Raw genomic sequence first — 27,188 nt, 5'->3', positions numbered from 1 at the left:
CCCCCCCCTTTGGATATTAGAAACAGCTACTGTTTTTGTTGATCTTTTTAACTTCTGAATAGGCCTATTTCAAGTCATAGCAGCATGGGAGCTCAGATTAAGAATATACTTATTCAGCCAGTGATACTGAGTGAAACCATTGCTAGTGTGAGTATGAAGGATAGGATTTCTTTAAATTATTTTCAGGTGCATTAAAGCATTTCTGAAAGAAGAATATAGAGGTATTTGAAAATAAATTAAATTGCTGTTTATTGATCATGTTACAGGTGTGTATGAGTTTTAATATCAATAATTTTTTAAGGTATCTCCCCTTTTGATAACTTTTGTACTGTGCTCACCGTCAGTTCATCCATCAGTTGGTTAACAAGGATAAGAGCAAAGAAACTATGATTAAATCTTGCCTTTTGAACAACGGTTTTGAATTTAGAGGATAAGGTGTATTCCATGCTGTGAAGCATCCTTTCTATCCCACCTACTCTACAATAGCAACTTATGCCAGAACCAAAGGCTAGCGAGGTGAAAGGAGCAAATCCCGTAGACTTCTCTTGTGCATTTGTGTTGGACCTCCTTAGCCCAGTAGTTTGGTAAGCATCAGCTTGCACAAGTTCGGTTTCTAATCTTGTACTGGTTTTGATATGATCTATTTGTGTATAAACTAGCCCGATTTCCTGTACCTACTGAAGGTGAATCCAAGGCTGACATGCTTAATCCCTTACAAGGAGATTTTTGCTCTTTACAGCACAATTTGAGGAGTTTGGGGCCTTTAGAGGCACTGTTGCGATGGAGGTGAGGACAGTTCTTTGCTTCACAATCCTTTGGCCACCTCCTATCAATTTTTGTGCCATTCATTGCTCAATCCCATCTTTATCTCTTTCATATCTGAATGGCCTGGTCTGCTCACTAAGGTTTTTCCAATTACTTTATTAATAGAGTCGGTGTTTCCTATCAATTTATTTTCTTTCTCTCAAATGAAGTAAGAGTATGCCTAAAAATGTTCTTCATGTGAGTCTGGTTTGTACTAATGATAAGTCAAGTAGGGGTAGAGTTTCTTTCAAAAAATACTTAGGTAAGCTGTTTAAAATTAATATTTGTTATTCTAAAAAATTGTGAGAGGGATCAGCCACCCTTCCATAGTTGCAGATAAAGTGCTATGGCAAGAATTTGGCATTTTTACATTGCCTGAGAGAATTATATGTTCATTTTCTGGGCTAATGTGCTGCAAGAAAAAAAAAAAAGGATGTAGCGCTTTTTAAAAGCAATTATTTTAAATATAAACAAAAAAGCTTTTGCTTGAGATTTGTCAAAAGTCTTTCAGTCTTTTCATAAAATTGTTATTCACTTCTTGGCTAACAAGAGCCGAATGAGTGACACCTTTGAGAGTTCCAGCTTGTGTTTTAGTGCATAGCTTGTATTTTTCTATGCACTACCATGCAAAATATTATCTGAACTTATTTAAAACAAACCCTAGTGAATAAATTCTATAACACAGAAACAGCTGTCCTAATTTATTAATTTATTTTAGTTGCAGCAAGCAGCTGAAGTTTCTCAGCTGAGAGGAGCTCGAGTCATCTCTGCTGAAGATCTCCTGTTCCTAATGCGCAAAGATAAGGTAAGTAATAAACCAGAATTTTCTTACTTTACATAGTAAGCTGCTTATCATGTTTTAAAGTGTTTGCTTAACCTATGTGAAAGGAATCCATCATCATGAATAGCTTTATTTAAAAGTATAGCTGCTCTGCAGTTGTATTGTATTGTGCACAGTACAATAATTGCGTAACATTTTAATTAATTCTCATTTTTTTCAGTAACTTAAATTATAAATAGATTTTTTCACTAGCTTTAGGGTGGGTACTGTACCTTAGAGCTCAAAACACTTTCTTAATACAGGCATAAATATTGATCGTTATCCTTTATATCCCTTTTGTTAAAAATCAATCATTCTAATTTCCTCCTAGTTATGCAGGGTGTAGATGTGACATTTGATAGTGCAACCATTACATTTTTGTCATCTAGGCTGTCAGTAAATCCTGTCTTGATTTTTCCTTTACAATATTTTTACTGTACTTTATCTCACCAAAATCTCCAAATTTAGGGATGGTCTTGCTTTTTCTGGATAATAAGTAGAACAGGTCAATAATGTAAAAAAAAAAAAAAAAAATCCATATGAAGATTAAATTCATTTTCATTCTTCAAATTTCAAAATTGTGAAAAAGTTATTATCAACTATTTTTATCAATATTATTTATTCTTCCTTTATCTCCTTTTCTTCCTTAGTTCCCCCTTTTCCCACCCTCTTTTCTCTCCCCTTTGTTTTTCTTTCCTCGTTTGATAGGTGAAACCTAGTGACCAAAACCATACCAAAATTAAAAAACACTAACACGTGAAAATCAATTGCAGTTTCTTTATCTGATATGATCCATAAGGCTATACTGAAAACAGTGGTCAATATGTATGTCAAACTTCATGAAAATGTGCATTAGTAGGTGTGAATTTCCAAACTAAGCAAAGATTTTGGAGTGCCCTAAAGAAGCCTGATTTCTGAATTTCTGCTTTCTGAAAGTCAAACCCATTTCTCTCTCAAAGTTGGCAAGCAAAGTACCAAGGAGCTCAAATAAATAATATTTAATGTGGATTTGCTACTGACTTTGATGTACTTTCTATGTATGGATTTTCTGCAAAATCAAAAATTATGAACATTTAAAAAATTATATTTATTGAGTAATGTATTACACATTTGTGTGTTTGTGTGTTACAAAGTTAGTCTAAATAAAAAATTACTCTATGTAATACTAATTAATATAAATGTATTTTTTTCTCTTAGAAGAAGCTTAGAAGGCTACTTAAATACATGTTTTTTCGAGACTACAAATCTAAAATTGTCAAAGGAATAGAAGAAGATGACCTCCTTGAAGGTAGAAAAAAAAATTACTTAATTTGGGGGAGACTTGATATTTTAGAAATGCTCAGCTCAATGCAGAGTATTAATGTCTTGCTTAACAGTTAAAGACACAAAAATATTGTCTTCAGAGTAATTTGGTTTAAAATCTCTGCTTTTCCATTTGAAATACTTCAAAAGTAAGTATTTGCATCTACCATCCAAATGATAAGTGCTTAATGTCAGAACTCTGTTGAAGTAAGAAACTGGTGCTGATTAAAGGGCTAATTGATTTCAGCATGTGTAATTTAAATGCAGCAGCTACCGCGTGCAATTGAATGGATATTTGTTAAATTATTATCAAAGGGTTTTGACATGTTTTACTAAAAAACCCCATGATCTTAAGTCATTGAATACTAGTATATGACCTGGGCTTGTTTTCAGTATGGTTTAACATTTTATACTTTGAATCTGTAATTTAAAGAATGGGACACACTTTTGTTTCCCCATTCCATGAGCAAGTCACAGATTTTATAACCAATGGATTTAAAGGAAAGGTTCTTTGAATTAAAAATACATTAATTTATGCCATATAATTTGCTGGTATAAAGTTTTGTTGATTTATATTAATAGAAGAATTAGCATTTCCTTCGTAAAAAGTTAAGTTAAAACTTATCATAGCAAATCTAAAGCTTGCCATACTTTTATAACATCTAGCAATGTCCATACACAACTTTTTGTATTTAACTTATTTCCTTTCTCAGAGCCTTTTATTTTTTCTTTTTCCCCTTACAATGAATTTCTTGTGTTTGGTTCTTCTGAGCATCCACATTGATGTTAGGTAAACATTGTACTTCTTGCTTTGACTTAGTCAATCTGTGGATAAGTTTTTATCAACTCATTTGAGATTTAATTTGCCTGTGGCATTTTATTTTCACCACACGTGAAAGTATATTGTTTCGTGCAAACAATCTGGCAATAAAGCTTCCTACCTGACAGCTTTGGTTTTTTCATACTTAAGTCTGTGTCACTATTTAAAACAAATAAACAATTTTTGTAAGCCATTTAGATGCTCATGAATTGCTTCCTAAACACAGTTCATCTGGGGATTAAAGGTTACATTTTCTGGCAGGCTTTGGTAATTGAAGCCATTAATTTTGTTTTGTGAAGCTAATGTCTTTATAGCTGCTATTCTGTTTAGAACAACAGAGATCACCTTGCCAGGGTTCTCTAGGTTTTACTGTAGAGCAGTGGTCCATCACCTGTGGAGCTGCATCTTAGTGTTTGTGTTATGGTTTGCTTTAGGCTGTAGGTAACGAGGATGTTCTGCGTGCTTTCAGGGAAGAGCATTTCCTCTATATACTCTGTTGTACAAGTGAGTTTTTTGTACAACCAAAGAAGGGTGGTTTCTTCAAAGCTCTGTCCACTGTGGATCCTTCAGTGAGAAATAATGACATACGAGCAGTAGACTAGGTTTCTCTAGATTACGAAAAAACACTAGGTTATACTAGAAAACACTAGAGGTGATTTTTTACTACAGTGCTACTGCAGCACAGCAGTGACATCACTTTGGCCAGGTAGCACAACTTGTATGAGGAGGACAGTAAGAACTGGCCTTTTCTGCACAGTGCATCTGCTTCTAAAACATGTCCCTCCTAGGGACACCTATTGGTGTTTGGAGAAGCCAGATAACTTAAGTTTGTTGTTCTTTGCTTTGTGAAGACAAATTCAACAGTAATAACACCAACAAACGGCAGAAGCTTGCTCAAGAGTTTCTCAACTCCATTGACCAGACTGGAGAGCTCTTAGCCATGTTTGAAGATGATGAGATTGATGATGTCAAGCAAGAGCGAATGGAGGTAATTCTTTTCTTTTACTGATACCCAGCTCCAGCGGAGAAAACTGTGAAATATTTCATACATCATGCTGGTCTGATGCCTTTTTCATACCGCATATTATATAATTGTTACATGTTTTTTCATTTTGCCCAGATGGTCTAAAGGAATCCTATTTCCATATTTTTCCTATTCCCTCAAATGTTTCCTGATATCTAAGCGAGCATGCTGAGAAGGAAGATTATGAAAGGGTAGTTATGGGTCTTTCTGTCCGCTGTGTATTTGTATTTCCTTCCTGTAGAAAGCAGATTCTATTTATAAACATTTCACACGCATTTTTCACAACAATTTTTTTCTTTTTCATTATTCCTCTCATTAGAAAATTGTTTCAATAGCATTGGAGGACTTTTCATATAACACAGTTTACAGATAAAATTAAAATATTCTGTGCAAACATGCTTCAGTATGTGCTCTTCTCTCCATCCTGCTTTCAAGTCCTATTTTCTTATCTATTTACTTATGAAAAATTATGTCTACATTACAGAATGCAGTACCATATCACTCTCAAAAAGCTAGGTGGGATCAAGAAGCAGTATAGCTGTGTTAGCATGGAAGTCTGTGGAACAATTGTTTTGATACCAGTTGGTTTTGATACCAGTTTTACTTGCTTTCACTGAGCTTTGACTATATTGGCACATGATACTACATCGTAGCAAGTACACCTTATAGATCTTATCAACCCTATGTCCTCTCTATCAGTAAGCGTCTTCTTAAATGTCATTTACTTGGAAGTATATATAAGAGCCAAAGGCTGTATCCGTACTAATTAATAAACTAGGCCAGGGCCAGTTCTCTGGCCCTGAAGGCAGGTGACATGGCCCGGCTTGGGTCCCTATGGCTAAATTTTCTGTAGGTGGACAGGACTACCCTGCCTTTTTGGTAACGAATGTGGAGAACAGTCCATGGCCCCTGTTTGTGCCCAATTCCTCCTCATGTCTTATGTGGGCAACTGGATGTCAAGGGCAAAACTGTGCCAGGAGCACGCTCACAATTCCACGCTAGTGTTTGGGCCAATTTCCATCCTTTTTAGTCAGTAGTAGAGTATATGTGGCTGTTGGAAACTTGCTATTTTTAGAGTGCTTTTTATACCCTTTCAGCGGTAGAAGCTGGTTACTTTGGTTTGATTTTCTTTTCTATGCTGAGGTGGTTGATGTGTATTTGTGTATTTGATATTTGACTATTAGGGCCTCATTTCACTTTCAGAATTTCATGGAAAATTCTGAGAAATAACCGGATTTATATCCTACCCTAGTTGTAAGTCTCATTTTTTCTTCTTAATGGAGCCCCTTTTTGGAACTGGGACTTCCCCAATCCTGTTTCCCCTTCCTTCTCCCCATTACAATTACTCAAAATCTAATGAAGAATTCCTTCTCCTAAGAATTTGGCTAGTAACAAGTCCCATTTCTCCCCATCTGAGAATCAGTGTTGTTGAACAATTGTTCCCACCCACTGTTTGTGTTTTGGAAACTGATGGTTTCTGTTCTTTGCTTTGCTTTTTTACTTATTTATTTATGCAAAATGTTATGTTTTGCAAAAAGGCAGGCAAATCCTTTGAGCTTGTACGCACAAAAATACATAACAGCACTGTTCTGAATGAATGGGTTGTGTGCTTGACTTTAGATTCTCTTCTGTCATTCCAGTATAATATTTTTTTGGTCTAAAGAACTACACAAGCTGCTAGAAGTATGAAGTTCCCTGTCCTAGACAAGGACAAATTTGACTGTATGCTTGTCTGTCAATGAATGTATTCCTGTAATCAAATATTTATCTTTCATCTGACTACATGTTTTGTTTTTTCTCACTAGACTATAATTCATGAACTGTAGAGAGTGTGTGTATATATATATGTATAAAAAGTAATTCTTCTCTCTATTGCTCTACTTTATTACATTTTGTGAACTCTTGATCTGTTTCCATGTTAAAAAAAAAAAAAAAGAAAAATCAAGATCTACTTATTTTAGAATAGATCCATGAATTATGTACAGGTATGAGGTCAGTACCACGTATTTTCTTTCTTATTAGTTTTTTAAACTAATGACAAAACATGAAAGATTGCTTGAGTCATGCTATTCGAAATGTTTAACATATTTTTGGCTTTGTTTCGTTTGGGATTTTGTTGTCACTTTGAGGTAGGTGGAAAGGAATCAAAGATAGTAGGAAATGTGATCCATTCCTAAAGGAAGAGTTGTTAGTGGATGGGCTAATCTCATGTATCACGTTTTCTTTGTGCAGTAGATTGTTTAATCCATGCTAAGTTTTGGAGGAAATCCAATAGACACTTTAAAAATTCTAACAGCGTTCTTTAAGGAATTAGTATACTTAAATCATGAACTGTGATCTAAAGGCAGTGTTCCTTTTAGGTATCAATTACCTCAGAAATGTGTGGTTATCTTGGTTTGGACAACTGTAAATAATTTCAGTTCCACTTTGCCTTGGGCCAAAATCATGCTAAGTTGTCCAGAGCAGATGATAAACATATATTTCTGATGTCATTATGGGCTAAACAGGATATGATTGTTTAGCAGTATGGTTTCAGTTATGATACAAAAAGCAAATATTGTTTATACTCACTTCTTTTAAAAAACTTTATAAAATTAGAGCTAAGACTTCATAAGATCGCTTGCTGTTCTATGAGGTCTATTCTGTATTTGTACCACGGAGGAGTAAGCAAAGCTCCAAGCCACTTTCAAACATTACTAAAGGTGAACAAACAATTCTACACTTTTGACTAAAAACCACCCACTGACACTGTCACATTAAAAAGAAAGGACATTCTTCTAGGATTGTATATAGAACTTATTGATGTACCCTGTGGTTTCAATTTGAAGCAAAGGGACTATCTCTAAAACAGTAATAATAGCAATATGGAAAGGAAAGTGGAATACTCTTAAAATACAGGGCAGAAATTAAGAACAAAATTCACATTACTTTGTCATAATACAAGATGATGTTATCGATACATTGTGATTAGATGATTTATTATAAAAATTTCAATAATAGCAATAAAGAGTAGCAAACCGGCCAACTGTATTGGCAAAATCAAAACAAAATAAAAACTGGAATAGCCCCTCTGTCTCACTTCATAACAGTTAGTATTTTGCCCTCCTAAGGTAGCAGTAAAACACCAGTGAAACGCTGCTCCTTGGAGTAAGAACAGTTATAGATGGAATAAACTATTCTCGTTCATAGTTGTAATTGAACTGTGCACATGAAGGAGAGCTATCCAGATCATAGAAGTTGTCTTCATAACAGGTGACAGTCTCTCGAGAACAACACATGTAACGGTGATCTACCTAACACCCCTTTTTTATTGGAATAACCAGAGCTGGTGGTGCTCGGGAATTCCATTTCCCTTCTGTTGCCTGTTGTATGACAGAATTTACGAGAAATAAAACCTTGCAAGGGGATTGCAATTTTGCTTTCCTCTGTCTCTTAAAAATCATTTAGAGGGGAGAGTTAGGATTCCTGTGAGATGTGGCTGAATTGGTGTGGGAAGAAGGTGCATGCTCATTTAAAATCTTTGCATTTTTCCTTATTTTGTAGTTTGAGTAGAGATGCACTTTTGGGTGTTTGTGTCCTTATGTCGCTACTCTGAACCTCTCAGGTGGCCTGTCCATAGTAAAACTAGCTGCAGGTTTGGCTGTGATTTTGTGAATGGTAACTCCAGTTCTGCTAAATTTTTGTATGAGAACCACTATCAAATTCTCCATGTCTTGTTATTAAAATCAAGTACAGCTATTTTAAAACTTCAGACAACGTCATTGCAAAGCTGACTTCTCTCTCATTCTGTAACTATCCTTTTTTTATCATTTGTTTTACAGTTCAAATACCTCCCCCACCAGGAAGAAGTCTTCCCATCAGATATTTGAACTGATATACGAAGGAACGCATAGAGCATCAGGCTGTGAATGCTCTGTTTCACTTTTGTTCCCCTAGGATTAAGAGAAACACCATTCATGTGTCACTCTGACTGCTAGTTTAGGGATATGTTTCTGACACTCAGATGTTATATGGCAATAATTCAGTTGCAGTAGCTACCATAATGCTTTGCATTATGGTACATTGCAAGTTTGAATAAACAGTGGAGGGAAAATAACTTCCCTAGAAGAACACCCTACCTTGAAAACAGGCTAGAGGCCAGCAAAATGTTAAAAATAATTTACGTGCCTACAAAACAGATTGGCAGAAGCTTGTGGTTCTTTAAGGTGTATTGTCCTACGAATTACATTAGGTATTTAAAAACTACAGGTACATATCATTGTTCTAGGAAGTTCATTGTGGATGTGATTTTTCGTGTACTGCTTGTTAGTATGCTTCTGTTAGTGGGAAATCTGTACAAAGCTCACAAAAATGCATTGGGCCCTGTGCAAAATAGAGTAGATTGCAATAAAGTGTAGATGTGTTTGGAATATATCTTTTGTTCACATGAGGTTAAATTGCTCCCATTTAATTTTGCCTGTGTTCAGATACATTTAATTTGTGTCTGAACAAGACAGCTAAACACAGGTAAATGCACTATGGGGTACAGAAAATCATGCTCTGGAAGTCCACTCTGTTTCAATCATAGAAATAAGGTAGACCCGGCATTTAGTTGTGTCTATAGCAGTAAATTAGACAGTGACCAAGAAGATTCCTTCCTACTGGAATATGATCATCTCTATTAAAACTTCTGTGTAGTCATGCTTTGACCGGAGTAGGTTGTCCCAAACAATTTCTGGGCACAGTTTGGGAGTCAGCCTGGACCAGGAGTTCTCTCCATGGCATGGTTTGGATGTGGCCACTCTCTTTGGGAGGCTTGGAGAGCAGGAACACGGGCACAGGTTGCTCCATGCTGACTGCCCTTGGAGCTAGGGCATGGACCTGGCGTCTTTTAGTTGAGACAGCTACAATTTGGTGAGATAATTCAGGAAAAAACTTATGAGCTCTTCTGTTAAGGGAGGATGCGAAAGATGGTGTTCAAGTACTCAAATTCATTGTACTAATTTGGAAAAGATGTATAAAGAAAATAAGCAGGAAATAATTTAGAAACAGCTCTGAGGCCTTTTAGTACTACTGTGCTCATTTCACTGGCGAAAATTATGCCAATGTAAGTGCTGTGTGGGGTCATTACTCTTTAGGGAGTATCTGTTCATGCGGGTGTATCAATAACAAACTGGAATTTGATTTAAAGCCCATATGGAAAGCTTAGTGCTGTAGTACAGACAACACATACTTAATAGAAACTGCATGCCGGAAGACAAACTAAAAAGTTTTATGTTACTAAGCATGAGGGCATTGTTTCTCAGGGCACATCTTTTTTGCTATATAATTTTTATGATAAAGTTATTCTTCTGTTTCTTCAGAAAGAATTATTTTTAACTTTCTTACTGATTTCAGGTTCTTGTCAACAGAAGGTACATTTTGGGACAGAATCTTTACATTTAGTTGAGTGGTGACTTCTGTATCTCATTATATTGTGCCCAAATCTGAAAGTGTATTAATTTTTAGAATCACAGTTTATAAGTGTTAACCCTTCTTAGATTTTAACAGCTACACCCTATGAAAGAATACATCTTAGGGTAAGATTTGGCTACGGTTGAAAATGTTTAAATTTGTTTTGGGTTTTTGTTACGTGTCTCATCTCCCACTGTACTTACTGGAGACCCAGGCAGTTTAAACAGTGGAGTTTATAGAGCTCTTCAGCTGGTCAAATGTTTGTATCTTCTTTACAGTGAGCTACACAGCTCTGTAGACTCCTCTGGATGTATTTATCCTGCAGGGAATTTCTCTGTGTTGTCGTTGACCATTCTTCTTCTATCCTGTCCATATGTGGGGAGTGGAGGCTGAAAGACTAAAACAAAATATTAGAAGTGGAAAAGGCTTGAGTTTTGGGGAACTGGTAAAGGGATGGAGTATATATGCCTACAAGTACTTATGGTTGCTCAGGTTCACTTGAGAATAGGAGTGTAATCCCTGTTGCATTTTTGTGCTGTCTTTAAAAATACTCTCACAGATCTATCATCCGTTTATCTTGTGCTGGTCCACGTATAGAATTGCAGCTTTCTAATATTATGCCATTTACACCAGCAACTCAAGTTACAGCCTTAAATTTTAAGTCATTAAGTTTTGGAAAAAAAGGGGGTAGAAAATAAGGTTCCTTATTCTTTACTCAATGCTGTCAAAAATGGGTTAAGGGATCCCTGTGATGGGACACAGAAGGACAAGCCATAGCATTAAAAACCTTATGTCCTATGATACATTTATGTATGGACTAAATAATTGCAACCTTAAGTGTAAACCAGTATCATCCTCACCTGTGTGTCCAGGCCAAATAAGGGGAAATTGTCTTGAATTTGAAAGGGGACTTATAATGACTTAGTAAAGTACTCAAATAGGAGTGGGAAAGTTCCTGCCCAAGGACACTAGATTCCCGGGACAGTGACGAAAAAAACCCAGGATCTCCTTCTCTCACCCCCTTAAGCTGCTTTGAGAGCTCAGTGCATCGCTACCATAGGTTGGGCTGAATTTCCCTTAACTGTACCTGCCTAAAAGTTTAAACATCCCAGTAACTTAGACCAGCTTCTGTACTCAGAAATGAGAGAGAAACAATCCAGGGGGAAGTTCATTTCTTAGATCAGAGAGAAAAATGCTTTTTTCTTGCTTCCCCCCACCCCCCCCCCCCCCCAAAAAAAAAAACCCAACACCATTTAAGTAACATTTGAGTGTAATTCATCAGATGTTAGGAAAAGTAATTCTGGTGCCTCCGGGGTGGTTCTGTGTATGCAGTGGGACCTTGAAGATATGAAAAAAAGAGTGTAATGATGATCTCTAATAGACTATAAGGTCAACACCAGCTCCCTATATACTGTCTACTTCTTTTGATATACATAGATGCAAAGATTAAAAAGAATGTAGATGGAACATCAATCAAGAAAAAAACCTTTATTCTCTAGGCAACATTTTTTTTGATGTTGCAAGACATACCTTACCGAAGTTAGGAATGCAAATATAGAGGGAATTAATTTCCCTGCATCACTCCAGTGTTTCCAGATGAGTGCAAAGATAGCACAACTAGTAGCGTCTCAACTGTAAATTAGCTGTCTGGGCATCAAAGTGTTTGTAACCATTATTCAGTATAAAAATAAGCCTGCTGGTATTAATGGTTTCTCTGATTACACATTGCTTGGGAATGTTTGGGATACTGGGAAGACACTATTTCTCTTGGGTAATGGTTGAATTGGTTAAAAGTAAACAGAAAATAAACAGAAACAGTTTTTCATTAGTACCTATACGTCTGTAAATATTGTGTCATTCTCGTCGGAATGGGAAAAAGCTATCAAGTGGAAAAGATTTCTTGTTATAGCCAGTAATATCAATAGACTTTTTGGAAATCTAAGATTATTAGGGTTTTCTTGCATTGGGGTTGATTGCTGTGGTTACATAAAGTGTGCTATTTGTTTGGGTCTTCAGTCCTGGTAAAATACTGTTGGTTTTAGAGCATTTTAGTGCATGTTGCTCATACTGCAAATTTAGGCGGTTTTGCTGGGAGGACAAGGTGTTATTTGCTTTTCTGTCTTTTAGTTCTTTGAGTATTTTTTGCCACTGTTTACTTTCTCTGAGGAAGAGGAAGATTCTGGGCTGTTGTATTTTGTATTTTTGATGCCTAAATGACCGTGTTTTGACTTAACTTTTGGAGGGAAACTTTAATTATAGATATAAATAATATATATATAAATGTAGACACACATACATATAAACAGTGTTTCCACAGAGCATTTGATTAGGAGCCAAATGTAAGACTAAAGAAACATTCTCCTTCTAAGTGTGTTTTAATACTGTGTTTATTTGTGATCCTGTGTTTAACATGTTTGTTGCTTAGATATACTAGTCACCACATACTGGTGCTCACAGCACAGTTATTGTTTATGTAAACTTGGGAGAATTGGGAACAAGGAATGATGCTGAAGTCTGACAAAGGTTCCACTGGTAGTAGGTTATTGAATTGCTGTCATACTTTAAAATAATTAAACAAATCAGTGCTGCTGATGATTTGTATTTCTGAGGTTGTGTAGAGATGCGATAATGCAAATCTTTTCTACAAGAGAGGATGTAATTCAGATGCTTTGCGGGGGAGAAAAATTATTTTTTCAGGTCTTTGAACCTTTATGTAGCAAGTTACTAATCTTTTAAGCTCCATTAGCCTAATATTTAAGTCCTTTCTGAATGAAGAAAAAATGGCAACGGTTTATTTCTTAGGGTAAGATGTTAACCAGGCCTGTACAGAGAACAGTTTTAACACCTCAAGCTTTCCTGAAAGAATTAGTCACTTGTGTAAACCATTTTCGAGACTGTTTTGCACAGGATTGACAAAACTCAAAAGAAAAATCCATGGAGTTGTAACACGAATGAAAATTATGTAAAAATTCAAACATGGTATTACTCTATGACATTCCCACTTCTCACCTGTTGCAAGGAAGAGATTTTCTGACACTATTGCAAAGAGTGAGACTGAAACCTCAGAACAGAGACCCCGTATTTTTGGCAGAAAGCTTCACAACCACCAGCTCCTCTCGCGCCCACCTGCAAAGCTCCGTGGTGCAGGAACACCTTGGGTCATCAGCCACTGTTTGACCAAGCTTCGTGTGCGCTCCTGAATTTCTCTCTCCTTCCATTTAAGGATTCATATCACAAAAAGCTTTCTGTGGAAAGATATAAAATCTTCTAACGAATACAACAGAGGAAGGTTCCCTATGGCATGAAATAGAAGGAGGTTTGATGGTGTTCTTGTATTTCAGCTACTGCAGAAGAGAGGGTTCTGAGATTTGACAGGCAAGGTCCTGGATTTAACAGATAGGTGAGAACATTCACAAACCAATATTAAGGAAAGGATTTTTTCCTACTTCATCCATAGGAGCCTGATTCATGCCTCAACCTAAAGCAGTGCCAGCTTAATTTATCTGAAGGTTTATCTATCTGCTATTTCTAGACATGACAGGTATCGTACAGAAGCCCCTTTTTTCCTCTCCTTACTCCGTATATTCACTAAGGGAATAACAATGCCTTTCTCAGTATTAGCCTCGGGCCGGGAACCAAAACCTAGTTTTAATGAGGCTCATGGGTTAGCCCTGCAAATACCTTCTACAAAATTAATAAGAATCCCTTTCTTTCAGATTGGCATTTACCCTCTGATAGCAGAGTGAGCAAGCTATGTGTCATCATAGCCTCCCCATCCACAGTTCGTAGCGTACAGACAATATAGAAGAGCACTGAAAGTAATTTTCAGGCTGCACTCCAGCTAAATATAGCCAAAATGACCTCAGATCTATTGAATTGCAGAACTTAATGGGGGGAAAAAAAAAATCTATTGAAGGCTATTGAATACAAAGATGTTGCATTTGGATAGGAAAGTGCTTGAGCCACAGATCACCGGGTGCTGTATGATTATTCAGGAAAATAGTTATTATAAGCTTGTCTTCTAGTTCTGCTATTCCCTAAGCCTTCATGGCTAGCTACTGTTGCAGCCTGGGCTAAATGGGGATTTGTTCTGTCCCTCCTTACGTATATTTGATCTTTGCTTTTCTCCTTTTGTTCTTGGTTTGGGGTTTTGTTTTTCCTTTTTCCTTCTGACCACAGGATTAGCCAGGACTAGTGCAATTTTTCTCCTCAGAAGTAAAGAGGTCGTTTTGCTAGCTTCTGGTCTGTATTGCCCGTGGTATTTGATTGAATTCAGATAGGATTTTGTGAACCTTAGGCACTTAAGCAAAAAATCGAGAATCACTTGATTCACTCAGTAGTCACTATCTATGTATCGTCATCTTCCTTTGAGTAAGTTCCAGTCTGAAAGTTAGCATGTCACAAGATTTGATTACATATTACCCAGTTGCTAAGTACAAGTGTTGTCATTCTTCGTTCCCATTTGCAAAGCCACCAGGGGCCAATCTTTCCCACCTACATTCACACTAGAGTTCAGAAGTCATTAGGAAAGCCAAATGATCTGTTGCCTAAGGTGAAGGTCATTAAGATAATCTAATAGTAAACACATTGCTTCCTATTGAATTAAGAGGTATATTAGAAATACCAGCATTTTTTGTTTCAAAGCTCATTCTGATAGGACTACACTTGTAACCTGACACTTAGACTATCCCTAGAATAGGATCCTATGGCAGATTTTTAGAGGAGATACCGTACTGAGAGTAAGAATAAGAACACAAGTGCAATGAAGAATGCAAAGTATGCATGTTAATGTGATTTTAGTTTTATCAGCTTTCCGTGTAAATTAACATGCAAGGAATCAAAGTGAGTGTAGGACACTCTTAACCAGGGTAGTTGCCTCCCCTTGTACTGCATTTTCTTGAAGCATTTCTTTCTCCTTGTGCATTAGACTCAGACATGATTAGCTGTTGAATCTTATAAACTAAATAAAAGCAGTAATTCATAGCATGGCAAATAAATACTGAGTCATGATACCAGAGCAGTCAAACCTCTGGAAAGCAGGGCTGCCATTCAGAGGACCTTGTTGATAGACTGGAGAAATGGGCTGATGGGAACCTCATGAAGTTCAACAAAAGCAAATGTGGGATGCAATAACCCCATGCAACAGTACAGCTTGTGGGCCAACCACAGACTGGGCTGTGTTAGCAAGAGGTTAGCCAGCAGGTCAAGGGAAATAATGCTTCCCCGTTATTTGGCACTTGTGAAACCGCATCTGGAATCTGTGTCCAATTTTTGTGTTCCCACGTACAAGAAGGACTTTGACATGCTGAAGCAAGTCTGGCAGAGGGTGACCAAGAAGTTTAGGGGGCTGGAGCACCTGACATGTGACGAAAGGCTGGGAGGCTAGAGTTTGTTCTGCCTGAAAAAGAGGAGGCTAAAGGGAAATTTTATCGCTGTCTGCAACTGACTAATGGCAGGATACGGAGGAGATGGAGCCAGACCCTGCTTGTGCATGGTAAAGAACAGAATTTGGACTTATACGTAATAGAAAGAAAAAAATTCTGATCAAAGATTGAAACTGGTTGGCCAGAGAGGCTGAGGAAGTCTCCAGCTGTGGAGATATTCCAGCCTTGATGGGTCAAGGTCCTGAGCCACTTGATCTAACTGGACCTCTTTTGAGCAGAGAATCGAACTAGAGATCTCTGAAAAGGTCCCAAACTCTTTCTGGTGTAAATTATTCTACCATTCTATGATTCTGCACTGAAGTTTCCCATTTCAGATATTAAAATGACAGGTGGGGTAGAAATAGAAGAGCTTTTATAAAACACATAGATGATAAACCATCTCAGATTTCTAAAAACTGTTTAAAAATCTAGGTAGCGTATAATTGGACTTTCCAGCTTCTGCACTTTTTGTAATCTGTAACTGCTGGTATTTCCTGGAATAGACGTTTTATGTATACAAGGAACAGCGTTTTCTGTCTTTCATTTTGTCTCAGTCATTGTGGTTTATTTTATCTATAATGTTGCTTGCTGTAGTCTTCCGTAAGAATATGATCTGGCTGCTGTGCGAAATTGCACTCGGTGATAGCTTCACACATGTGTCGCAGCTATGGAATCAGACGCAGTAAGATTTAAGCATCTTAAGTGTCTGTTGAAATGGTAAAGCAATATAATTAAGCTCTACATGTTGCAAAATGGGAGATGCATCCTTAGCCAATCCACTAGAAAACGGACCCACAACGTTCCTAACAGAACAACATGGGTAATAAGCTGGCATAGTTTATTAACTCTACACAAGGTAGCATGTTTCCATTTGTATGTTTTGCCCCTCATGCTTTAAATTTTGCCTCCTCTCTTTTCTTCCATTTTGCTCTACCATCTTTGATTAAAATTGAGGTTATCTAGACAGTTATACACTTTCATTAAATGAACCAGAAAAGGTTATTTAATTTGGATACTCAGGAAAAGCAGTTCTCATTTTCAGATAGCTACCTTACATAAAGTCCTCATGGAGTGAACATGCAGAGTTTAATCTTACAGATATTCTCGAGATCAGCGTTTGACCCTTTGAATAATCTGGGGTTCACATTTAGCTAAGTTTAACGTGGCAAAAATTAGGCATTGCTGCCACTTTGGCTTGACAAAGTACACCCACAACTAGACCTAAATTTTCAAGGAAGACAAGACCATAATACTATCACTAGAAAAAAACCTGATTTTGCATAGAGAATAAATTTTAGAAATTGATTTATGAGAATTCAGTAAGATCTTTATCAAGTGTGGGGCCGCAGGCTTATTTTTGAGCAAAAAAAAAATATTCTTCTCAGCTGAATGTGTGGATTTATGACTTAAGATGTAGCTCCTTTCACTTCTGTATGCAGGTAGTGGCAGGCTTTTAGAATTTCTTTGGCATAATGGTATCTGTGTCATACACACTATACTTTTGGTGTTCTAAAAGAGATTTCTTTAAAAGCAATGGCAAGAAAACAATGTAAAGTGGTAATATAAAAGATATGTTAAGATGCATATATTTTATTCTCAAATAAATCTTAAACATTTTTTCAAGACTTGTCTTTTGAGTGGCACGTGTAAGGGGCAAAGATATGGACTCCTTGGTAGCAGTGTTAAGTGCTGTTGAAACTTTGCCTTTGGAACTTCGGAAGCAATCATTAAATTTGGTTTTCCATTTGATCAAACGAAAGAAGGACGGGTAGTCTCTGTCAGAGAGCTGGATTTTATTTCCCAAGGCTAACAGCCATTTCCAGGACTTTGTCAGACCTACTAAGAGGTTTTTTTCTACCATTGTCAGATGGTATTATTTAAAATCAGTTCATCCACTTGTGTGGGATTCATATCCTATATCATACAGTGACTCTGACAAGAAGATGCTTTTACTAGGAGTGTTATTCAAAGCACTGTTGATTTTCTCAGGCTGCAGACATCTGCAGAAAAAGCTTGTAGAACATACAGCATCTGGTATCGAGTCGTAGCTCCTTACACAGACCATATCAAACAGCTTAGAAACGGAACACATACTCTACATCCGCTTGGAAATAATTTTTTTTATGTTTATTGTAGATGTATTAGCTGTCAGCTCATATCATCAGCTAATTATTTTATATCTGAAAATTGTAATAGCATCCTCAGATGTACTAAACTCAGGCAGATTTCCAGCTACTAATCACACCCTTCGTAAAATGGGAGTTAACTCTTGATGTACCCCAAGGCTGGAGATCTGATTTCTAGTTCCAGTATTTAAAGAAATGTATTACTGAGATGACTGCTGTGTCTGCTAACCTTGTTACCCTGAATTGTATTTTAAAGAAAGAGACAAAAATGCTGAAGAGATGTTGGCATCTTTGAGAAATGCTAGATCTGACTCTAAAAATGTCAGAAAAATTCAGAAACCCTGAGGAAGCCAAGAAACCACCAATGAAGAGTAAATTTTCTCTAACAGCATATATGATGGCATTAGAATCTACAGCAACTTCTAACAGCGCAGTCAAGTAATTGATGCCAAACTGTGGTTGTTAGTATTGCTACACTATAAGCACCTTTAATACTAAATAGACTTCAACTTTCAATGCTGTGCTTCAAAATCTTGTTATTAAAGGTGTTGTTCTTTGCACCCCAATTATGTTAAATTGTTCAGTATAATATTTCGAACTGAAGTCATTTTTCCATTATTCTGTGAGTAGGGCTGTGTGATTTTTTATTTTTTTCTTTTTTTCATAGATCTTTGATGCACCTTGCCACCTTCCACCTTCCAAAAACGCCCTAACCTTTCCATTTCAGTCAGTCTGAACCTCCAAGTGAATCTAAACAGAATGAGAGAAATCCTTAGAAATGTGAACAGGTTCTGACATTTCCAAAATTAAGTTGTTTTCATTTGCAGGTTAAATTTACAAAGCTGTCAATGCCCAGCAATAAGAATATCAATCTGAACTATGGCATATATTCAATATCTTTATAACTGATTTTGAACAGGAATTAGAGCCGTGGCTTCCTTTTCAGGAGATTATCCTCGTAGTAGGATTCTGGGATATCTCATGCTAAGTTCTTGAATTCAAAGCTTTCTACCTTTTAAAATCATTTGACCAACTGTAGAATAAAAGTAGAATAAAAAAAAATTCTTTTTATATCTAAAAATGTTATCTGTTTTCCTCTTTTGTAAGTGACTGAAATTTTTTCATGTTGAATTGAACGGTGCTAACATCTTTGGAAGGTATTGTTTTCCTTGCAAGCAATTTTAAGAATGTGCGCAGGGAATAGTTCTTGTTAAATTTATTTCTATAACAGGCTGGATGAATGAATACTATGTTCAAAAGCTATTATTAATGCAGCATAACAATTTGTGTATCGGGTACTGCAAATTAAGAAGATTAAAAGTCAAATTCCCCCAAACTAGCCCTTTTTGTTAATGATGTCTAACAGTCTGTATACTCTTTATATCACTTTTAATTGCTGATTTGAAATAAACAGCAGCTTCTTTCTTATGATGGGACTCAGAGGAGCTGTGCTGATTTAGAAGAACTGAAAATCCAAGCAGTTAGTTTAATGGTTCATAATTAAATTTACAAATCAGGTTACATTTAAATGAATTCTTTTCAAATTATTTTAAAATGACTACATTTCTACAATGTACGATTACAATGAAGACTGGTGGTGTTGCTTTGAATTATTATGGTATTATTATAGCAATTTAGAAATGTTTCAAGATATTTTCTAATTATGCATATCTCTCCAAATGAGATAAAATTAAGCAAAGCTTTTTCTTAAAAGAAATGTTTTAAAATACTCTTAGCAATTCAGAATATTGTACCTCAAACTTCATAATCATCTATAATTCTGATAGACAGGTAAGTTTTATTTTTGTGGGCACGTGTGGCTAATATTAATTTAGATTTATACTCAAAAAGGAAAGTCCAATATCTGCATATTTAGACAGTGCATCAAAATACTGACTTTCAGAACTAAAACTAGCGTCCAGTATCCAGCTCAATTTATGAAGTAGTGCTAGATTATTAACTCTAAACACAGTTGAGAATTTCAGAGGTCATTGACATGCAGCATTTAGATACTTTCTGAACAATATAAAGGTCTGTCTTCATTGAATTATGTCTTGTTGCAAACTAAAATAGTTTTAAAATAATTGCACATGTGTGATATCAAACAGTAGAAGAGTGCTGCAGGACTTAGCTGAGATAGTGTTAACATTAGCTCATTATATCAATATTTGTAAGATTCAGATTGTCAAGAGTTGTTTCCTTGGAAAGCTGCATATGTTCATTATCAGTTTAAACCATCAGTATAAGAACTGCCTTTGTCTTGGAAGTATAAATAAAGACTTGTCAGTAGAAGATGAAGACTCTACCACTTTGCAAGTGAAGGGAATGTGTAACAAAGGCTGTAGAAGTCTGAAATTTCAGCTGAACGTATTACTTTCATGGCATGTCCTATACTAAAAAACTTAAAAATATGTCACAAAAAATGTTTCTTCTAATGTGTTGTTTTAAATTCTATATTACTTAAGCAAATATTTAAATATTATATTAGCTTTTCTGCATACTTGACATGAATATAATTCTACCTTCCTGCCAAGTATGTCAAAACCCAAATTCACTTTCATTTGCCAGGGTAAATGTTTATTTTGTTTTCCCACATAATGTGCTCTTTAAAGTGTCACCAGGATACCAAATCTGATTGCTTTTTAATAGAGACACGGTGGGGGTTTTTTGCTTTCATTAGGAAACAGGATAAACTATCAGTAAAGCTTATGGTAATGAATCCATATACAGTGGATGCTCTTTGCTTTCCTTCCCCTCATCTCAAGATTAAAAAAAAAAATATTCCCATCAAAGCTATTGTAATGGTAGCTCAGTTTTTATAAATGCATGAAGGATCTATAGTAGTAAGGGGTGTTGGGGGGGCCATCAGCACTGCAGAGCAAGAGACCAGGTGTACCTAGGACCTGTTTCTTCTGTTAAAGGCACTGTCAGCTATGATGACTCGACAAGGCTCCCCAAAACAACTTTGTTGTTTGTTTTGCCGTGAAATAGCTGAGACTATATAAGATACAATCCATTGGAAAGTCGCTGTTAAGAAACTGTGGTTTCACTAGTACGAAGCATCTGTATTTCGGATACTAAAAGCTGCCAGCATATGCTTGCATAGTTTTTCACAAGTCAATTAGTTTCACTTTGACTTTCAGCCTTGAAAGTCTCCAAGTATTCCTCTGATCTTAACCAAACTAACAAAATCTGGCACATTTTATTCACAAATTAAAATCTTGAATTTTCTGCTTTTCAATGATATATCAATAAAGTTTCATCTAAAACTTTCAGTTCTACTTCTTAGGCAAAATGAAATGTAACTGCTTTAGGTTTGTTGTGAAAGTTTTATGCAATTCAAAAATATTTTTTTTGAGATTTCCCTTTTTTTTTTCCAGAGCAGGGAATGGGGATGTTTAATAAGAGAACTCCTGTAGTGACTTTGGATGGTGGTGATTGTTTTGAATTAATGACAGCATATGTTTCTTTGGTTTTATGTAAACGCTTAATAATTTTGTGGTGTATTTATCAATAGGCATAGTGTAAGGGACTAACTAAATAGATTGTTCCAAATTAGCCAAATTAGCTGATGGTTCAAATTAACTTAATTCCAAATGCTAAATCATTTTGTTAAATCCCGGAATCTTAACATTTTCCTTTTCCTCTCTAACATTAGAAAGAGGAAAGAGAAAGTAGAGGAAAAAAAGCATTTGCCGACTAAACAAACTGCCTTTGGGAACATAATCTTTTCATGATTCTATTTTTCATGTATATAGTGGAGATAATGCTCACAAGGCTACTATGAAGATAAATTTGCTCATATTTAAAGAAATTAAGAAACAATAATGAATAGCAGCATAAAAAAATTTGCATAGTTAAATAAATAGCAAGTGTCACACAGTCGTTAACATTTGACTAACGAAATATTCAGTGGGCCAACTTCTGTTCTCAGTGTCATGAGTGAAGTCCCAATAAAAAAAAAAAAATCCTAATGCTTTTATTCAAAGCCTTTCAATTCAGACAGTGATTTTTAGGGTCTCCTTACTCTTCATACCTGGGCACATTGTGCAGTTTTGATTTTGCTTTTTTCTCCCCCAGCCTGTGCAAGCTGGGTATACATGGCTAGCGTGCATAATGGCATCACCGCGCACAAACTTTGCACTGGTTTAATATCAGTGCAAATAACCCCACAAGCTTTGCAACAGTTGTGAAACGATCCTTAAAACGTGATTAATTCAGCCTTTGTTTGCACTCGATCATGCTCAGATGGCAAATTAGTAGCAGAACCCAGGTAGGAGTTTTGAATATTGAAGTCCTGCGCTTTTTCTGATCGGGAAGCCTGGGCTATTCAAGAGGCAGCAGGCAGCCAAATTCAGCCTGGGAGGCCAAGGGAGACATCTCTCTTATCAATTATTTTGAGCTTAAAGAGAAAGTTACTCAGTCTTTATGCACACATGCAGATCATATGTAATGCGTGCTGGTCACTGTTTTTCTGAGGGAAGCGGTTCCTTTTTAACTCAATGTATGACTCACTTATTCCCTGAATTTCGTGATGTGATTTTTATCTGGAGCTCCATGTCTTGCAATTATCAAATTAGAAAAGCTGTTCCAAAAGAATAAAAATCTAACCACAGAATTAGACTCAGTGGCGTAAATGCCACAAGTTGAATGTGAAATGTCTATATGCACACTTTGTATGTTAAGGACACAAGAATACATTTTTGAATACCACTCTGTGTTGTTCTGTGATTATAGTGGACAGAAAAAGTTTTCTAACAGAAAAACTTACTTCAAGTAACTGTGCACTCTCCAGTCACATGCCAAGGAGAGCACATTTATGTACAGATAGTACCATGTATTTTAATTTTAATTAATTTTAATTAAATTTAATGCTTTCCTTATAGACATTCATGAATACACTTCTTACAGAAATTCATCATAAAAGTTGCCAGATTTGGATTTGTTGTGGAAAATGAGCTAAATTGTTTTACTCATTTTTGTAGTTACTAAGTTATGTGAACTAATGAATTAGTGGCCTTCCTTTCAAAAACCAGATCAGTGTCTTGTGCTAGGTGCATCCTGTAGTTTATAATCTCCCAGTTTTCATTAACAACATGTCTGTATGGCTAAAGGGTGAAGTTCTCAGCTCGCAACCAGGCATCTGTGTCTATCAGACATTCCTCTGTCTACAGGGAGAAGGGCACATCAGAGGTGACACATTCTCTTACCACACCTGGAATAGGTATGATCAGCCTATAAAAGTGTCTCTCTTTTCCCATTGATTATATTATAAAGGGTGACTAGATGACACTAAAACACCCAGCGTTGTATGAGGTGAGTCCTAGCCCAAGAGACAATGCTGTAATGACTTTACGAAAGAACCCAGCCAGCTTAGCAGGAGTTCTCCTTTCTGGAGCCATACTGGCCTGTTTTCATTCCAAAACACCTTCATATATAGAATCTAAGTTGGATTTCTAATCTGCATGTGGCAGCATATAGAGAAAAGGCTCTTTTAGGATCTGTGTCCCATTTTGAAAGCCCATTTTTCTGCTTTTCTTTGACAAGAGAGTGGTAACCATCTAGGTGTTTGTAGGGTGAGATCCTACAGCTACTGAAGTTAATGGAAGCTCTGCTGGGGACACTACAGAACCACGATTTCATCTATAAGTTGTAAGACTGAATTCAGACTTATGAAGTGGATTGCTATAGTGCACACCAAATTACCTGTGCATATAGCAAAAATTTTGTGTCTTGAATTCCTTATTTGTGCATGTACGTTCTGCCATTATTTTGGAAGTCAGGCTTTTTTTTTTTTTAAATACTTTTTCGAGAAACGACATAACTGAAAAAAACATTTTTAATTATAAACCTTTTTCATTCCACTCTGATTAAAAGAGCATCACCTGCCAAGGATGCCTGCATGGGTATGCCTATAGCATTGCAGTACTTGTGAATCTGCTGTGCAGAATGGTAATTTCTGGTGCAGGATGGTGATATCCCAAAGAATGGCAGATACTGTGAGAATTGGGTGTTCCACTGGAAATGAATATAAGACATAATATATGTTTTACATATGTTTAAGGGTAAGGGAAAAGACGGAATTATAATATTTACAAATAAGGTAAGAAGAGTAAAATGAATATGTATTGTTCATATGGCCTGAAACTTCTTCAAGTTTCTTCTAGTCAAAGTTTTCCTTAGTCTTCTTATGCTCCTCTTTTTCATGTGGAGCTCCAGAGGATTGTTCAGGAGGGCGTTTCACAGTGTCTGTCAGCAGGCCTGATTGACAAAGACTTGCAGAGATATGCCTTACAGGATAATGAATTTTATCTCAGGTGTTGCTTACTAGTATGTACCTTGGGTTCACTTTGCTTTCCTTTCTTTTTAACATAAAGAGCATAAGAACGATACTCTTGAGGACTTCCTCCTTCTTCATTTCTCATTTAACAGAAGTAAAACTCTCAAATATGTTGATGCTGGCTATTAACAGGACAGACTTTTACGATGCAAACTTTTTAAATTAGGTTTGTTCTCTTACTTGTATTTACCATTTAAAGCCAGTGAACGAGAGGGATGGTCCCTAGCTGTTTCCAAACTTACCTACTGTTCAGTTTAACTAGCTTTACTGGATGTGTCGCTTAACAAATTGTGGCCGTAAAGTGAATAATTCTGGACATATTGTAATTGAGCGAATAGATAGAATATGTCTGGGAATTGAGTTTCACTGAAGCTAATTGTATGTGGGATTCATCTCCCACTGATGAGCTTTGGGTTGAAACAGCCCCCCTTGGACCAGTAGGAGCAGGACTGGATCCTCTTCTACACCCAGGATGGTGAGCAAGCGTGCGAGGCATGTTGTGCCTGTACCGCTCCGAGCCAGCCTCCATCCAAGACTATAAACAGCCTTTGAGCAAAAAAGACTCTGCAAGCAAAAAAGTTATCTGCAAATAACAATGGGGGAAAATACTGCGAGGGTGAGAGGTATTTCAGAATTTTTTGAGATGACACATAATATAATAACTACAAGAAATTTGCGTAGAATCCAATATAAAGTAAATACGCATTTCTAAGCTGACCTTTTATTTATCCATCTATCCATATCTCTAGTCATAAAGCTAAAAGAAATATTTTTAAAATTTCTCATGGCTTACGTTATTTTCCTTTTGCTTACAAGTGAGCCTCTGTAATTCGTGTGTTATTGTTAAATAGAGTGCAATGGCTGATTTTGACTGCAAACAAGAGAAAAACTGTAGAACTCCTTATGCAAAAGGAACTTTTCTGCTGCTTGTATCTCCCAGACAATGAGTGATGCCTATTTTGATAGGCATAAGCTTTACTTGTGAGATGCTAAAGCTGTTTATATTAACCTCATCTATGAATTGATACACAGGCAGGATAAATGTTCAGAAGAACGCTATCCGGAAGACATAAAGGTATCCTAATATTAACCTGGTATGTAAAGTTTTTGATGTACAGCCAGATGGACACCACAGAAAGGTGTTTCAGTGTCCTTTACCAGAAAAATGAGGGAAGGTCAGCTGTCTTAATATATTAATAAATCACATAACTTTTAAAGTTTGGTAGCATAGTTTATCCAAAATTATTTTATGTTTTTTGGAAAGCACTGATAGAAGATAGCCATAAATTTAACATGCAGTTTTACAAAATTCATGATGATACTTATTATAGCAGACAAAAATATTTTCCTGTAGAAATCAAAGATATTCCGTGAAATGGAAATGTTTCGTTTGCAGGTTCCAGCTCCACATTTCAGACTAGTGGTAATAAATTTAGACAAGGAATTTGGATATGATATGGAGCTGGTTCAAATAAATACAGTATCTGTAGTTTTTGCATATGTTCAAGGGCAAAGTATTACAGGGGCAGTGAGTCCCTCTCAGGAGGTCAGTTTTATTTATTCCTTAAGCAATGAGATCATGACTGCTGGGAATTAATCCATTCATTTTGTTATTGTCTGTGCAATTTCATTTGCTTTCTTTCTTCATAATTCCCTTGAAATTTTTGCATAATCTTAAATAGTCTTGCCAGCTCCCTTCCCCCTACTTATCTGCACATACTTTGTTAGATTACATTTTACATACTTTGAGGAAGATGAATGGAATTAACACACACCCGGGGTACAAAGCTGCCTTTGTGTATACTTGCATTGCTTTGAGATCAGAGCAGGAACCAAATTTACTGAGTCATTCTTTAGTCTTGGCTTTTGCTTAGCCCTAAAATGGAAGTTGCCCTATTGGTGATAGTGTTCTTCACTCATCACTCATCAGAGTAGGATTCATCTTGCTTTTCTGAGGATGTCTGTACTGTGGACTGGAGATCTGAGCCAGTGTCCCTAGGGCTCCATTGCTGATGTCCACAGTTGATGAATTTCAGACATATTAATGGATGTGATTCATCTGACCTATTTTAAACATCTAGTTTAGGATGAAGTTGCTCTCTAAAAGTGCCTATTGTCTTTTTTACTATGAAGGGACTTTAGGTGACTGATTAGGATACTGCAGATGTCTAACTTGGTCAAGTGAATTCCATCTTTAGTCCCTGGACAGAAAATCACTGATTTTTTATAATGAAGAATTAGAATTGTCTTTAAAATGTCTATTTTGATTTTTATTTGTCATCATCCACAGCTTCCTTTCATGTAATTTACAGTTGTAGATCCTTAGCATCTCTGTAACAGTTAAGATTTTTTAAGCTTCTTAAGGTCTTAAACTATGTTTATTTGGGGGGAGTGGGGTTAGTAATATTGTAGAGAAAAAGCAAAACTATTTTTACTATTTATAACTGTGAAGACACATTAAAATTGGGATCATCTTGGTCTGCCAGAAAAAGACCTCATGTTTTCTTCTAATATTGGGAACTTTGTACTAAACACACAAGCACTTAAAACCAGTATTACATCAAAGGCCTCAAGTTTGCTGTGCAGACTTGTTCAGATTAATGGTTACTGCAGAATGTATGGTATGTTTTATAAGAGGTGGATAAAAATGATAAAAATTCCCTGTATGTCTGTACTTTATAGCCAAATCAAGTATTACATTAAAAAAGCTATTGATCTTTCCCCAAGTGGCATTTTTATTTTCTGTATAAAACTCTGAGTAAGCTTAATCTTTGAAAATGCTTACTCTTAAAACCCTTTTTTTCTTTGCTTACCAATTCAAGTGATTCTCAGAAGAGTAAATACATTTTTCCTTTATGTAACAAAAATCTTCAGGTAGTGATAATCCTCAGATAATTTCAAGGTACAGAAGACTAAAAATGTGTTTTCAGCATATTTTGTAAGCTCTTCAATATTGAGCTACCTTGTGCTTTATTTCTCAAATGACTTTTTTGTTTTTTTTAATCTAGGTGATTTTTGACCTACCACCGAAGAGCTGTCAGGTACAGCATACAGCGCCCTGTTATTCTCTAGTCTAAATAAAAGAAAAATTATTTA

At 36.2% G+C, this 27,188-nt stretch overlaps 1 protein-coding gene across 1 annotated transcript in view; it reads left to right on the top strand.

Moving 5' to 3' along the window:
- Nucleotides 1-780: 780 nt before the first annotated feature.
- Nucleotides 781-27,188, top strand: part of SUPT3H (suppressor of Ty 3 homolog (S. cerevisiae)) — a gene marked incomplete at its 3' end in the record, with an annotated part of 38,669 nt that continues 12,261 nt past the window's right edge. The window contains 4 exon segments of the mRNA XM_009579229.1: nucleotides 781-786; nucleotides 1,514-1,609; nucleotides 2,822-2,912; nucleotides 4,598-4,734. Of these exon segments, the coding sequence (XP_009577524.1) occupies nucleotides 781-786; nucleotides 1,514-1,609; nucleotides 2,822-2,912; nucleotides 4,598-4,734 (330 nt within the window).

This window comes from Fulmarus glacialis, unplaced genomic scaffold (genome assembly GCF_000690835.1).
Source record: "Fulmarus glacialis isolate BGI_N327 unplaced genomic scaffold, ASM69083v1 scaffold7326, whole genome shotgun sequence".
NCBI lineage: Eukaryota > Metazoa > Chordata > Aves > Procellariiformes > Procellariidae > Fulmarus > Fulmarus glacialis.
The sequence above is the reverse complement of the archived record's forward strand: the minus strand, read 5'-3'. Positions and strand labels throughout refer to the sequence as shown.